General features: G+C 48.9%; 1 protein-coding gene across 2 annotated transcripts; it reads right to left on the bottom strand.

The window, feature by feature from the left end:
* Positions 1-14,215: 14,215 nt before the first annotated feature.
* LOC119317121 (uncharacterized protein At4g06744-like) lies at positions 14,216-15,807 on the bottom strand. 2 transcript variants are annotated; one of them, XM_037591520.1, is made up of 2 exons: positions 15,243-15,807; positions 14,216-15,199 (listed from the first exon to the last, which is right to left on the bottom strand). In XM_037591520.1, the coding sequence occupies exons 1-2, from the start codon at positions 15,768-15,770 to the stop codon at positions 14,432-14,434; spliced, it is 1,296 nt and encodes a 431-aa protein (XP_037447417.1). In that variant the 5' UTR covers positions 15,771-15,807; the 3' UTR covers positions 14,216-14,431. The 2 variants fall into 2 exon arrangements, with proteins under 2 accessions (XP_037447417.1, XP_037447416.1); XM_037591519.1 differs by having other exon boundaries at positions 14,216-15,178; positions 15,267-15,807.
* Positions 15,808-16,492: the final 685 nt, after the last annotated feature.

Below are 16,492 nucleotides of genomic sequence, written 5' to 3'. Positions count from 1 at the left end.
GTTCCTGGTCGGGGCCACGGCCGCGCCACTGCTTTGGCGAGCGGTCCCGCGGATCAGCACCACGCCAACCCCCCTCGAACACGGACGCCTCCCCCTTGCCCTTGAGCATCGAATCACGAAGTTCGGCCTCCCGGCGGGCACCATGCGGCGAGGGATGGCGCGAAGCTTAGGCCGCCCCACCGTCCCGGCCATCGGCACGCCGCTTAGGCCGAGGGGCACCATCGCCTTGCTCGTGAGCCATGGCGGGAAGGATCCGAGACGACGTGCAAGAGGGCGGGGTGGGAGAGGATGGCGGTGGTGACGAGAAGGAGGGAGTCGGGGTGGGGAGGGAGGGAGATGGGTCAAGCCCTAGCGGGAGGGCAGGAGCGCGCTCTAAGAGCGGCCCGATCGCAGAGGCCAAGGGGAGAGGCGGCCCAGCAAGGGCAGGCCCAACGGGAGAGGCCCAGGACGGTCCAGGATCCCCACCTCCCCCCACAGGCCCAGTGGGGGGCCCTGGGGTGGCCGAGCCACATGCGTCGACGGCCCACCTAGGCCCAGCCCACAACCTGACCGAGGGAGGGGAGGGAGTAGGGTTTCCCCCCTAGGAGGCCAGGACGCCGCCGGCGGCGGGGCGTCGCCCGCCGCAACCGCCGATGCCCGGAAAGGCCAAAACTTGCAGCTGCGAGGGACGACCCTGGTCGAAGCCAAGCCGGCCAAGGGACCCACAACCGACGCCGACGCACTCGATGGGAAGTCTGACGAGGGAGAGCGCCATGAAAATGCCGCCCGCCCCAACTCCGATCGACCGGCCACCCCCCAAGCTCGCGCTCGGGCCCCTCGGCCACGACGACCAGCCGGACGGCCGGCACCCTGCGACAGAGGGGAAGGTGGTGCGTGGTGGGCCTCCAGCCGCACCCGCAAGGGTAGGGGGAGGGGGAGGGGAGGGCACCGGGGTGGACACGGACTCGGCGGCCGCCACCGCCGCCGCCAACCGGTCACCGAAGCAGCGAGGAGGCCGTGGAAGCCTAGCGGCAACTGCGGCGGCGTCCAGCCGGTGCTCCTCCGCCGCCCAGTCGGCCCAACTGTAAGCGCGCGTCGCTGCAGAGGCGGACGAGGGCAGAGGAAGGGAGGGCGACGAGGCAGGGCAGGGGGGCGAGGGGCAAGGAGACAGGAGGAGGGCGGCCGCACCGGCCAGGCGCGGCGCGCTGGCGGGCACGGCAGGAGAGGCGGGGGCGGGGGAGAGGCGGCGGAGGAGGCCGGCGTTGTCCCCGTGATCGCCATCGTAGTCGCCCTCACCTCACCCACCGTTTCGAGATCACACCCTTTTACCCATCCGGGGGTGTAACAATTATATAGTACCCGCAATTGATCCGATCACCATTAGTGATCAGACACTCGACGATGGTACGATGTAGACTTCCTACGGGATCTGGAAATCGATGTAGGTGTGCGCCGCGCTCAGCAGTGTCTGGAGAGTGGAAACCGGGGGCGCTGGGTAGGGATTTTCCCAGCCCCTACGTTGCAGGCGATCGTTGCATCACAGCCGGTTGTGGTGGAGCAGCCGGAGATAGAACATGATCTTTCCAGGTGCTCAGATCTTCCATACCAGGCTTTTCATGGCCGAGGTTGGTTGCGAAGGGAGTTGAGAGTTGTACGCTGACCTCGCCGTGTAGTGACCATCGGCTTTCCAGGTGATCTTGTCCTCGATCCCTTCTTGCAACGCCAAGCTGGCTTTTCTGATGCGGTGCTGCAGCAGCATGACCTGGGGGATGATTTCTAGGTGGTTGCCGTGCCTGAGGTCCATGATCCATCTGTCATCGTGTATCGCCTCCGCCACCGTGTGGTTCTTCTTGGTTGAGCGTTCGAATAGGTCGGGGTAATCTTGCCGTAGTGGTTGCTTGCCGAGCCACGAGCAGTGCCAGAAGAGGGCTCTGTTGCCGTTGCCCACTGTCACCGTCGTTGCCGAGGCGAAGAGTGCTCTATCCTTGTCGTCGCAAGGCATCTCCAGGCGTGCCCATGGCCTGGCCGGATCCGTCCACGCCAGCCAGAGCCAACGGAGGTGCAAGGCACGCGTGAACCGCTCCATGTTAGGGATGCCGAGGCCGCCATGATCGACCGGGGACATGACAAGCCGCCAGTTTACTTTGCATCTACCGCAGGTGACCTCTTCGTCTTGTGCCCACAGGAACCGACGTCGCGCTTTGTCGACGTCCTTGTAGAATCTCTTTGGGATTCGCAGGACAGCCATGGCGAAGGCTGGCAGCGCAGATAGGATGCACCTGACCAGCACTCGGCGCCCTGCGATCGGCAGGAGTCAGCCTTTACAAGCCGCCAACCTTGCGCGGATGCGATCGAGGAGGTACTGAATGTGCACGAGCCATAGCCTGCCGATGCAGAGCGGAAGACCTAGATACTAGATTGGGAAGCATACTCTAGCGCTGCCGAAAATCTGAAGGACGTCTATGAGGTCTACATTGCCGCAGTTTAGGGCTGCCGCCAACGATTTTTGAGGGTTGCCGCGCAGTCCCGTCGCCTCCCCGAACCCTTCCAGGAGCTGCATGATGGCATTGATCTCCTGGCGCACCGGATTGGCGAAGTAGATCGCATCGTCCGCGTATAGCGTGACGCGCAGGCGCGCGGCGCCGGTCGGCAAGGGCGCGATGGCGCCGGCCTGCTGCGCTGCCTCTAACAGCCGGTGGAGGGGATCAATCGCCAGGATGAAGAGGATCGGTGGGTCTCCCTGTCGCATTCCCCGCTAATGGAGAATCGCAGGGCCCGGGTCTCCGTTGAGCAGGCAGGCGGAGGACGCGATGGAGAGGAGCAGCGCGATCTAGTCCCGCTAGTGTGCTGGGAAGTTCATGCGTTGCAGCAGCTCGAGTATGTATTCCCATGACACCATGTTGAATGCCTTGGCGATGTCGATCTTTAGCGGGAGCATCGGTGATTTTTTCCTTTGAAACTGCCGTAGCGTGCTCTGGACATAGAGGAAGCTGTCATGAATGCCCTTCTTCTTTTGGAAAGCGCTCTGGCCAGCGAGATAAGCTGGTCAAGCACACCCGCTAGCCTGATCGAGAGCACTTTGGCAATTAGCTTGGCCACCGAGTGGATTAGACTAAATTGGGCAGAAATCCGACAGTTTTGTTGCGCCATCCTTCTTTGGCAGAAGGATGATCATGGCACGGTTCAGAGCTGCAAAGTCACCTCCAGCGAGCTGATAGAATGCATGGAAGAGTGCCATGATGTCTGCCTTGATCGTTTGCCAGCATGCTCGAAAGAAGGCCCCGCTGAAGCTGTCTGGCCCTGGTGCCTTCTCCGCCGGAGATGCGCAGATTGCCGCCCATACTTCTTCTTTTGTGAAGGGGTTGTCGAGGCCTTCCCCAGCTTGCCGATGAGGCAGCTGAATCCTATCCCAGTAGATCGTCTTTGTCCTTCTCTCCTTGCTGCCCAGTAGGGTGGTGAAGTGGTCATGGATCATTTCCGCCTTCTCTTTGTGATCTGTGGCTTGTTTGCTCTCTCACTCTAGGCAGTGGATGTAGTTCTTCCTTCTTCGGGAGTTGATCTTGGCCTGGAAGAATGTTGTCTTTGCATCGCCTGCTTTGAGCCAGGTAGTCAGTGCAGCTTGCCTCTTCCTCACTCGTTCGAGAGCCGCGAGTCCAACTATCTTCAGCTTCAGGGTTTTCCTCAGCCAGAACTTGATACGTCTCCAACATATCTATAATTTTTTGATTGCTCCATGCTATGTTACCTACTGTTTTGGACTATATTGGGCTTTATTTTCCACTTTTATATTATTTTTGGGACTAACCTATTAACCGGAGGCCCATCCCAGAATTGCTGTTTTTTTGCCTATTTCAGTGTTTCGGAGAAACAGAATATCAAACGGAGTCCAAATGGAATGAAACCTTCGGGAACGCGATTTTCTCATCAGATAAGACCCAGGAGACTTGGACCCTCCGTCAAGAAAGCCACGAGGCGGTCACGAGGGTGGAGGGCGCCCCCCCTAGGGCGCACCCCCTGCCTCGTGGGCCCCTCGAAGCTCCACCGACGTACTCCTTCCTCGTATATATACCTACGTACCCCCAAACGATCAGATACGGAGCCAAAAACCTAATTCCACCACCGCAACTTTCTGTATCCATGAGATACCATCTTGGGGCCTGTTCCGGAGCTCCGCCAGAGGGGGCATCGATCACGGAGGGCTTCTACATCATTATCCAAGCCCCTCCGATGAAGTGTGAGTAGTTTACTTCAGACCTACGGGTCCATAGTTAGTAGCTAGATGGCTTCTTCTCTCTTTTTAGATCTCAATACAATGTTCCCCCCTCTCTCGTGGAGATCTATTCGATGTAATCTTATTTTTGTGGTGTGTTTGTTGAGACCGATGAATTGTGGGTTTATGATCCAGTCTATCTATGAATAATATTTGAATATTCTCTGAATTCTTTTATGTATGATTGGTTATCTTTGCTAGTCTCTTCGAATTATCAGTTTGGTTTGGCCTACTAGATTGATTTTTCTTGCCATGGGAGAAGTGCTTAGCGTTGGGTTCGATCTTGCGGTGTCCTTTCCCAGTGACAGAAGGGGCAGCAAGGCACGTATTGTATTGTTGCCATCGAGGATAACAAGATGGGGTTTTTATCATATTGCATGAAACTATCCCTCTACATCATGTTATCTTGCTTAAGGCGTTACTCTATTTTTAACTTAATACTCTAGATGGATGCTGGATAGCGGTCGATGAGTGGAGTAATAGTAGTAGATGCAGGCAGGAGTCGGTCTACTTGTCTCAGACGTGATGCCTATATACATGATCATATCTAGATATTCTCATAACTATGCTCAATTCTGTCAATTGCTCAACAGTAATTTGTTCACCCACCGTATAATACTTATGCTCTTGAGAGAAGCCACTAGTGAAACCTATGGCCCCCGGGTCTCTTTCTCATCATATCAATCTCCATCACTTTATTATTGCTTTGCTTTTTTACTTTGCCCTTTTACTTTTTACTTTGCATCTCTATACCAAAAATATTATTTATCATCTCTTTCAGATATCACTTTCGTAAGTGACCGTGAAGGGATTGACAACACCTAAGCGTGTTGGTTGCGTTGAGCTATTGTTTTTGTGTAGGTACGAGGGACTCACGCGTAGCCTCCTACTGGATTGATACCTTGTTTCTCAAAAACTGAGGGAGATACTTACGCTACTTTGCTGCATCATCCTCTCCTCTTCGGGGAATTCCAACGCAGTGCTCAAGAGGTAGCAAGAAGAATTTCTGGCGCCATTGCCGGGGAGTCTGCGCTAAAGTCAACATACCAAGTACCCATCACAATCCCTATCTCCCGCATTACATTATTTGCCATTTGCCTCTCATTTTCCTCTCCCCCACTTCACCCTTGCCGTTTTATTCGCCCTCTCTCTCTCTCTATCCTCCCTCTCTTTCTCTATTTGCCTCTTTTTGCCCGTTTGCCTTTTGTTTGCTCGTGTGTCAGTTTGCTAGCTTGTCGTTATGTCAAGTCCTTTATCTTCTACCTCTATGTCTGAAATTGGGGAAATTATTGTCGATATGGACAATAATAATATTATGAAAAATTCTGATGCTCCTGTTAAAGAACCTACCATCTTTCATACTAAAATATTCCGTGTTGGTAGTGGTAATATTATTGGAAAATGAGTTATTTAAGATTTCTTTACTTGTGCCAGTGCTTTACCTTTTATGGGAAGTTCTATCCTTCATAGAACTAGTAGTCTTGTGGACGCTATTGCCATGCTTGTAGTTGAACTTGAAAGACAATTCATGCACATACATCCTTCCATACAAAGGATTTTTCTGGAATTTTCTAATATTGAGCATTCTTTTGTTAAGCGTGCCGCTACTATGCTCATGAGTTTAGATTCATAATAAAATAAGCCAAAGAAATCTTTGCGCATTATAGGGTGGACGCTTGCCGTCCTCCCATAGAGGCTATCCTCTTTGATCAGGAAGAAATAATGTGTTTTCAATCTCTAGACTATGTTGCTTTCAATGAAAATCTTAGAAAAAGGGTTCCTACCAATGTTTTAGTTGATAGAATTTCTGAACTTAATGATGATTTGGCTATTCGAAATAATGAACTAGGATATTCTCTTGAATATAGGCTCCCAAAGTTCTGTCAAAAGAATGCTTATAATGATGAATTGGTTGTGCATTATGAAGGACCAAAGAAGGAACCTATACCTCCCAAGGTTGATCTTGGGGACTTTTGTCCCGTTAAATTTATCCCTTTTGATTACTTTTGCTTGCCTCAAATAAAACTTGCTGCCGAACGTAGAGAATATGAAATGAGTTTTAATAATCTATCTTACTATTATGGCAATACCTAGATCCATTCTTGCTTGTTATGCCTAGCTAGGGGCGTTAAACGATACCGCTTGTTGGGAGGCAACCCAATTTTATTTTTATTCCTTGATTTTTGCTCCTGTTTAGTAATAAATAAATTATTTAGCCTTTGTTTTGGTTGTGTTTTTTGTGTTTAATTAGTGTTTGTGCCAAGTAGAACCGTTGGGAAGACTTGGGGAAAGTCTTATTGAACTTCCTGTAAAAAACAGAAACTTTAGCGCTCACGAGAACTGCTATAATTTTTATCTGGAGAGTGCTATTTAGTTAATTATTTTTGCAGATGATTAATAGATAAATTCCTCACGTCTAGAAATTTATTTTAGAATTTTTGGGGTTCCAGATCTTGCGCTAGCTACAGATTACTACAGTCTGTTCTGTTTTTGACAGATTCTGTTTTTCGTGTGTTGTTTGCTTATTTTGATGAATCTATGGCTAGTAAAATAGTTTATAAACCATAGAGAAGTTGGAATAAAGTAGGTTTAACACCAATATAAATAAAGAATGAGTTCATTACAGTACCTTGAAGTGATCTTTTGTTTTCTTTCGCTGATGGAGCTCACGAGATTTTCTACTTTAAGTTTTGTGTTGTGAAGTTTTCAAGTTTTGGGTAAAGATTTGATGGATTATGGAACAAGGAGTGGCAAGAGCCTAAGCTTGGGCATGCCCATGTCACCCCCAAGATAATCTAAGGACACCTAAAAGCCAAAGCTTGGGGATGCCCCGGAAGGCACCCCCTGTTTCGTCTACTTCTATCAGTAACTTTACTTGTAGCTATATTTTTATTCACCACATGATGTGTTTTGCTTGGAGCGTCTTTTATGATTTGAGTCTTTGCTTGTTAGTCTACCACAATCATCCTTGCTGTACACACCTTTTGAGAGAGCCATACATAATTTGGAATTTGATAGAATACTCTATGTGCTTCACTTATATCTTTTGAGCTCTATAGTTTTACTCTAGTGCTTCACTTATATCTTTTAGAGCATGGTGGTGGATTTGTTTTATAGAAACTATTGATCTCTCATGCTTCACTTAGATTATTTTGAGAGTCTTAATAGCATGGTAATTTGCTTAATAATAATATGCTTGGTATTCAAGATTTGTAAAACTTTCTTTTGAGTGCGTTGAATACTAAGAAAAAATTGATGCTTGATAATTGTATTAAGATATAAGGATGGTGATATTAGAGTCATGCTAGTTGAGTAGTTGTGAATTTGAAAAATGCTTGTGTTAAAGTTTGTGATTCCCGTAGCATGCACGTATGGTGAACCGTTATGTGATGAAGTCGAAGCATGATTTATTTATTGATTGTCTTCCTTATGAGTGGCGGTCGGGAACGAGCGATGGTCTTTTCCTACCAATCTATCCCCCTAGGAGCATGTGCGTAATACTTTGCTTTGATAACTTCTAGATTTTTGCAATAAGTATATGAGTTTTTTATGACTAATGTTGAGTCCATGGATTATACGCACTTTCCTTCCTTCCACCATTGCTAGCCTCTCTAAAACCGCGCACTTTTCACCGGTATCATACACCCACCAAATACCTTCCTCAAAACAGCCACCATACCTACCTATCATGGCATTTCCATAGCTATTCCGAGATATATTGCCATGCAACTTTCCACCGTTCCGTTCATTATGACACACTCCATCATTGTCATATTGCTAGCATGATCATGTAGTTGACATCATATTTGTGGCAAAGCCACCGTTCATAATTCTTTCATACATGTCACTCTTGATTCATTGCATATCCCGGTACACCGCCAGAGGCATTCATGTAGAGTCATATTTTGTTCTAAGTATTGAGTTGTAATTGTTGAGTTGTAAGAAAAATAAAAAGTGTGATGATCATCATTTTTAGAGCATTGTCCCAAGTGAGGAAAGGATGATGGAGACTATGATTCCCCGACAAGTCGGGATGAGACTCCGGATGAAAAAAAGAGGCCATAAAAAAAGAAAAGGCCCAAACAAAAAAGATGAGAGAAAAAGAGAGAAGGTACAATGTTACTATCCTTTTACCACACTTGTGCTTCAAAGTAGCACCATGATCTTCATGATAGAGAGTCTCTCATTCTGTCACTTTCATATACTAGTGGGAATTTTTCATTATAGAACTTCGCTTGTATATTCCAATGATGGGCTTCCTCAAAATGCCCTAGGTCTTCGTGAGCAAGCGAGTTGGATGCACACCCACTTAGTTTCTTTTGTTGAGCTTTCATATACTTATAGCTCTAGTGCATCCGTTGCATGGCAATCCCTACTCACTCACATTGATATCTATTGATGGGCATCTCCATAGCTCGTTGACACGCCTAGTTGATGTGAGACTATCTTCCCCTCTTTTTGTCTTCTCCACAACCACCATTCTATTCCACATATAGTGCTATATCCATGGCTCACGCTCATGTATTGCAGGAAGATCAAAAAAGTTTTGAAAATGTTAAAAGTATGAAACACTTGCTTGGCTTGTCATCGGGGTTGTGCATGATTTAAATACTTTGTGTGGTGAAGATAGAGCATAGCCAGACTATATGATTTTGTAGGGATAGCTTTCTTTGGCCATGTTATTTTGAGAAGACATAATTGCTTTGTTAGTATGCTTGAAGTATTATTATTTTTATGTCAACATGAACTTTTGTCTTGAATCTTTTGAATCTGAATATTCATACCATAATTAAGAAGATTTACATTGAAATTATGCCAAGTAGCACTTTGCATCAAAAATTCTGTTTTTATCATTTACCTACTCAAGGACGAGCAGGAATTAAGCTTGGGGATGCTTGATACGTCTCCAACGTATCTATAATTTTTGATCGCTCCATGCTATGTTACCCACTGTTTTGGACTATATTGGGCTTTATTTTCCACTTTTATATTATTTTTGGGACTAACCTATTAACCGGAGGCCCAGCCCAGAATTGCTGTTTTTTTGCCTATTTCAGTGTTTCAGAGAAACAGAATATCAAACGGAGTCCAAACGGAATGAAACCTTCGGGAACGCGATTTTCTCATCAGATAAGACCCAGGAGACTTGGACCCTCCGTCAAGAAAGCCACGAGGCGGTCACGAGGGTGGAGGGTGCCCCCCCTACGGTGCACCCCCTGCCTCGTGGGCCCCTCAAAGCTCCACCGATGTACTCCTTCCTCCTATATATACCTACGTACCCCCAAACGATCAGATACGGAGCCAAAAACCTAATTCCACCGCCGCAACTTTCTGTATCCAGGAGATACCATCTTGGGTCCTGTTCCGGAGCTCCACCGGAGGGGGCATCGATCACGGAGGGCTTCTACATCATCATCCAAGCCCCTCCGATGAAGTGTGAGTAGTTTACTTCAGACCTACGGGTCCATAGTTAGTAGCTAGATGGCTTCTTCTCTCTTTTTGGATCTCAATACAATGTTCTCCCCCTCTCTCGTGGAGATCTATTCGATGTAATCTTCTTTTTGTGGTGTGTTTGATGAGACCGATGAATTGTGGGTTTATGATCCAGTCTATCTATGAATAATATTTGAATCTTCTCTGAATTTTTTGATGTATGATTGGTTATCTTTGCAAGTCTCTTCGAATTATCAGTTTGGTTTGGCCTACTAGATTGGTTTTTCTTGCCATGGGAGAAGTGCTTAGCTTTGGGTTCGATCTTGCGGTGTCCTTTCCCAGTGATAGAAGGGGCAGCAAGGCACGTATTGTATTGTTGCCATCGAGGATAACAAGACGTTTTTTTTATCATATTGCATGAAACTATCCCTCTACATCATGTCATCTTGCTTAAGGCGTTACTCTGTTTTAACTTAATACTCTAGATGCATGCTGGATAGCGGTCGATGAGTGGAGTAATAGTAGTAGATGCAGGCAGGAGTCGGTCTACTTGTCTCGGACGTGATGCCTATATACATGAACATACCTAGATATTCTCATAACTATGCTCAATTCTGTCAATTGCTCAACAGTAATTTGTTCACCCACCGTAGAATACTTATGCTCTTGAGAGAAGCCACTAGTGAAACCTATGGCCCCCGGGTCTCTTTCTCATCATATCAATCTCCATCACTTTATTATTGCTTTGCTTTTTTACTTTGCCCTTTTACTTTTTACTTTGCATCTCTATACCAAAAATATTATTTATCATCTCTTTCAGATCTCACTTTCGTAAGTGACCGTAATGGGATTGACAACCCCTAAGCGTGTTGGTTGCATTGAGCTATTGTTTTTGTGTAGGTATGAGGGACTCACGCATAGCCTCCTACTGGATTGATACCTTGGTTCTCAAAAACTGAGGGAAATACTAATGCTACTTTGCTGCATCATCCTCTCCTTTTCAGAGAAATCCAACGCAGTGCTCAAGAGGTAGCAGAACTATCTCTGTGTTAGTTGACGCCTCTCCTGCGCCACATCTAATCTCAGCACCACCTCAGACGCAATGTGAAACTGCATTTTTGTGTTGCTGAAGATGCTCTTGGCCCAGATCTTTAGATCTGCTGCTGTTCGTTTTAGCTTGATATTCATTCTGGTGAAAGGGCAGCAGTGGTTTACTGGCCTTTGCCATGCCCTCTGGACTATCTGCTGAAAGTGTGGGAACTTTGGCCAGAAGGATTCAAATTTGAAAACTGCTTTGCACGGTGGCGCCGTGGCATCCGTGAGCAATAGGGGACAGTGATTAGAGCAGGAAGTGGATGCAACCATAAGTGTATAGGAGGGGAAGATTGTCTCCCAGTCTTGGTTGCAGGAAACTTTGTCGATGGCGACAAAAGTAGGATTTTCCCTCTCGGTACTCCATGTGAAGCACCTGTTTTTGCACTTTATCTCTTGCAAGCAAGCTCGGTCAATTGCATCTCTGAATCTGCTCATCACCCTTCTGTTGATGTTATGGTTGCTCTTATCCCTTGCCTCGTAGATGACGTTAAAATCACCGTTGATCAGCCATGGCTCGCCAAGGGGTGGCCTGCTTCTGCTAAGCTCCTCGAGGAAATCATCCTTTCTGGTGTCATCAGTTGGGCCGTAGACAGTGGTGATCCAGAAGGAGAGGCCACCGTGGGGCAGGAACGCTCTGGCAGTGATGGATAATTACCCTACAAATTGTGTGGCGATTGTGATCTTGGTGGAGTCCTAGAAGATCGCGGCGCCGCCTCGGGTGCCCAACGCTGGTAGCACGGTGCAGTTGTCAAGTCTGCGGCCTCCTACCTCCCTGACCATCTCTGGCGACCAGGCGTCGATCTTCGTCTCTTGCAAACACAGCAGAGCGAGGCTATGGGCGTCGGCTACCTCGCAAATGGTGGCCCTCTTCACCAGAGAGTTCAGTCCACGGACGTTCCAATTCATTATTGGGATGGTTGTGTTACTCATAAGGCAAACAAAATATGCTCCGGCGACGAAAATGTTACTACTGCAAAGATGAAACAAGTACAACTACACCACCAGTAGGCCCCAAATTACACTGGCATCTAGCTAATCCTTGTAGCCCAACACTAATCATGAAGTAAAAACCTAACTCAGACTAACTAAAGGTCAGTTGCCACCGGAGGCTAACTAAACTAGTGTCTAACATGGACTACTCTTGGGCTGCACCGTCTGGGCCGGCCACGCTGGCCATGGTGCGCAGCGCCTGGACGTCGAGGCGTGTGAGCTTGGCAATGCAGTCGATGTCGCCCTCCGAAAGTGGCTCGTCGAAGCGCCACAACAGCGCCTCCGCGGCCTTCACCGTCATCCGCTCCCTTGGACCGAGCACACCGAGCTCCTTGACCAGGCGCAGGGTGGCCCGCTGCGCGACTGGGGTGGAGGAGGGGTTGGCCGCCTGGCGGGCGATGTGCCTGACGGGGGCCGATGGAGCGCGTGTCTTGGGCGGCGCCGATGGCCTGCGGGCTGGTGGCGCAACGGCGACGAGGGGCTCCGGGGCGTCGCGAAAGAGGAACCAGGCGGCGACGCCGTCTTGCCCAATCTGCATCTGTTGCACATGGTGCGTCACCGCCCTGAGCTCAGTCATGGTTGCGGCCGGGCGAGCCGCGGTCTTGCACGCGTGGACCGTATCTGACCGCATGCATGCAATGGGCCCATCGATGGTCAACGCCTTTGCACCGCTGGCGCCTGCGTGATCGATGTCGAACTCCAGTGGGACGGCGAGGGCGTCCGCGACGGCCTCCTCGAGCTCAGCCTGCCCGAGGTCGACGCATGGTAGGGGAGGGAGCTGGGTGTCTCCGTTGGAGAAGAACGCGGTGACGGGGTCGACGTCGTCGCGGCTCCTCTGCGTGGGTGGTGGAGGCGGCGGTGAGGGAGCACGACACAGTGGCAGAAGGGGGTGGCACGGATGGCGACCTCCCGCCCGTGGCAACCCTTGTTGCGGTGCCTGCTGGTGGGGGTGCGGCTTCGCTGACGCGGTTGCTGGGAGTGCTCCTTTGCCGCCGCCGGGGCCCGGCTAGAATGTCCGCGGCCCAGCAACGTATCTGCCCACGAGCGCCGGCCGCCGCGCTCGCTGTCGTGGTCGTCGTGGTCCTTGCGGCCAGCCCCACGCTACAGCCCGTGGCAGCCCGAGGAGGCCACCAATGGCGGCTGGCGGCGCCCTTGGCCGTCCTCGATTTCAACGCTCCCATTCACATGTTGAGATTTCAACGTGCATTAAATCGTTGTATGCATGGATTAAGAGAAAACTCTTCAATACATGTAAAGTTCTTGGTCATTTATTGGTCACACATGCATACATTGCAATTAAAACATTGTTAAATACAATTTCTTGAGGAAAACGAGCCCATTAATTGAGTACTTTTGCAAAGTGCCGAAATTATTTCACCACTCACCATCTATTTTGGTTGGTGAGATTTTTGAATTGAGCCTATAAAACAGAAGTGAGGGAGTATATGGGTAGTCCATACTCCCTTGAACATATATTTAGCCCCCGCAAAAATAGGGGAAACTATTTAAGAAAAATCTAAATCATCATAACTTGTAAAGTAGCTATGAATAAAAAAAGTTCATGACAGTGGAGTCAAATAAATAATGAGGAAAACATCAAAAAATACACAAATCTAGCCACAGAAACGGATGCCAGTTGTGCAAAACCCCGTATTTCACTGATCAAGCAATGGTAACAAATGGAACATTGTAGTAATCCACATAATTATAACATCATATAATTGAAACATGCAGGCCAAAAAATATATAATTGAAACAAGCAAGATACGGTCCAAATTAGTTTACTGCCGCAAAACGAACATACCAACACAATACATAGTACTACTACAAGAGTCGAGATCTAGACCCGACAGCCACACGTACAAAGAAAACAAACAACAATCACGAGCTCACATAACACATACAAGAATAGGCAAAGTTTTGTGTTTTAATCCTTTTTGCAAACAAAATCAGGATCTGACCTCTGTTTGAAAATATTTTCAAACGGGGTCAGATCCTGATATTGTTTGTAAAAAGGGTCAAAACACGAAATTTTGCCACAAAAATACAAGAGCAAATACTGACGACATAGGCCCGTCGCCCCCCAGCGCATGCGGTGGCACCTCACTCATGCAGAGTGGCATTTTAGGATTTCAAACACAATTACAGGACTATTGTGTTCCAGTTATATTTGATGAAATTAGTTAAAAAAATTGAACATTTGTATTGGATAATTCAAACACATGGGGTCCACACTACGTATTCTTGCTGTCCCGGATTTCTGCGCGCACCACTAATATTTATAAATCTAGACGCACAAACAGACGCTAGTTATACAAAACAGAGTAACTACGACGCATGACATATTTACCTTGTATTTCACCGATCAAGCAATGGTAACCGATGGCACATTGGAGCAATTCACATAATTCCAACATCTATAATTGAAATATGCAGCCAACAAATATATAATTGAAACATGCAAGATACAATCCAAATTAATTTACTGCCACAGAACTGACGTAGCAGCACAACACACACAGTAGCCGAGATCTAGACCCGACAGCTACACGTACAAAGAAAACAAACAGCAATCACGTGCACACCAAACACATACAAGAATACAAGAGCGAATACCGACGACGTAGCTAGGCAGGGCGCGTCCCCACTGCATGCGCTGCCACCTCACTCATGCAGAGTGGCGTACACAACGTAGCTGGAGTAGTCCTTAGCCACCTTCCCCTCCGGCGCCGCCACGTTCATCTTGGCGTCCGCGGCGGGGCACGCCACGCGAGCGCTCGCCGCCGGGCACGTCTTGGGCTGGCTCAGGAACGAGGCGCACTCCGCCGGGCCCCTCTGGTTGGCGAAGCCGGGAATGCAGTTGTGCTTCACGTCCAGCAGGCCGTCCTTGATGAGCGCAGAGCACGCCGTCCCGACCGACGTGAAGTAGTTGCCCGCCAGCGTGAGGTTGGAGAGGCGGCCGGCTGGTCCGGCGAGCTTGCAGAGCGCGTCGGGGACCTGCCCGTACAGGCGGTTCCCGCCCAGGTTGAGCTGCTCGACGCTGCTGAGGCACGAGAAGGATGAAGGGATCGGGCCGGTGAGCTGATTCATCGCGGCGTCGATGACGGTGCTCTTGGTGAGCATGCCGAGCTCGTGTGGGAGGCAGCCAGAGAGCTGGTTGTTGAGGAGGAGCATCTCGAGGAGGGAGTCTTGCAAGCGCGCGATTGATGGCGGGATTGGCCCGGTGAGCTTGTTGTTGGCGAGGGAGAGGTAGCTCAACTTGGAGAAGCCAATGTTGGTCGGAAGTTTCCCGGACATGTTGTTGTAGTTCAGGATAAGTGCTTTAGCATCGGTAACGCCCGGAATGTTGCCTCCTCCTCCCGGGGAGCCAACTCGGATGTGAAACGTAAAATTAAGAAAAGTATATGCGCACTGAATCTGCTGAAGTTTACCCTTTTTTTTTCTTCTTCTTCTTCCCTTCATCTTTCGTAATAACCTGTCCCGTAGCGCCTCCCTCTGCACTCCCGTAGACACGGCCGGAAGGATGAAGAGGTTGGAGGTCGTACTTAGCGACGCCGAACTCGAACAGGTATGGCAGGCTGTCGAGGTGAGGAATATCGCCACCGAAGTTGTTGGAGGACGCATGGAAAAGCGCCAGATCAGGAAGCTGATCGACGAAGCGTTGTAACCTCGGCGCATGCAGGCCAAAGCCATTGAGAATAACCTCGGTAACTGTTAGCTTCTCATTTAACCCTGGCGGCGTTGCGCAGTAGAAGCCGACATATGTCTTGTCGCCACAGATGTCATTGCCGGACCAGGTGGAGGTGATGTTATTGGGGTCACTAGTTATGGTGCTCTTGAAACGCTGGATGGCAAGGTAGGCTCGGTAGAGGCGCTCGTTGGGAAAGTCTGCTGGCTGTAGATTGATTTCATGGGATGATTCCGGCCGAACCGCTACTACAGCAAGGAAATAAAGAATCAAGAGGAAGAGTTGTGTGAACGGCAGTTTAGGCTGGATGGCCATTCCTATTGGAACTTGGAAGTCGAAGGAGATGGGCAGTTGATTCTTTTCGCAAAGGAATAAGATGTCATGGCCGGATATATAGGCGAGCAGGAAGGATGAAACAACGCACAGGCCGACTAGGTAGCAAACTGCCAGGCTGTCCAACGCCACAGTCATCTGGCCTACGCGGCACCTCATTTTGAAAGCTCTGCCCCATGCGAGTAGCGCAGTTATTATTATTATTATTATGATTATTATTATTATTGTTGTTGTTGTTGTTGTTGTTGTTGTTGTTGTTGTTGTTGTTGTTGTTGCAATCAGCGCAGTTTCAGGCCTCGAGCAGCGTAGTGGTTTTCCTGCCCCATGGGCCCCTAGTTCATCCTACATTTTTGGCGAAGCCTCATGCTGCATTCTTCTCCTTGCGATCTCAGGGCCCCTACGCGCAAGGTAGTCTACAACTAGGAGTATCGTATTCATTTACCATCTCATGGAACGGGCGGCAGGACATCGTTGGCGAAGCCCTCCAGGTAGTAAGCGCACGACTCCCACATCTTTTTTTTTTCACCGTCGATGGCCATCACGCCGCCGAACTTCAATCCCTATGCAGGCTTGTCATCCGGCTCCGATAAGAATTGAGTTGGTCCTTTTTGATCAAATCTAGTGGGGATGAGTTCAAAACAACAACAACAACAACAACAAAAATCTTGTGGGGATGTATGGACTTTGAGATTTCTGCAATTCTT

Source organism: Triticum dicoccoides, chromosome 6A (assembly GCF_002162155.2).
Source record: "Triticum dicoccoides isolate Atlit2015 ecotype Zavitan chromosome 6A, WEW_v2.0, whole genome shotgun sequence".
NCBI lineage: Eukaryota > Viridiplantae > Streptophyta > Magnoliopsida > Poales > Poaceae > Triticum > Triticum dicoccoides.
The sequence above is the reverse complement of the archived record's forward strand: the minus strand, read 5'-3'. Positions and strand labels throughout refer to the sequence as shown.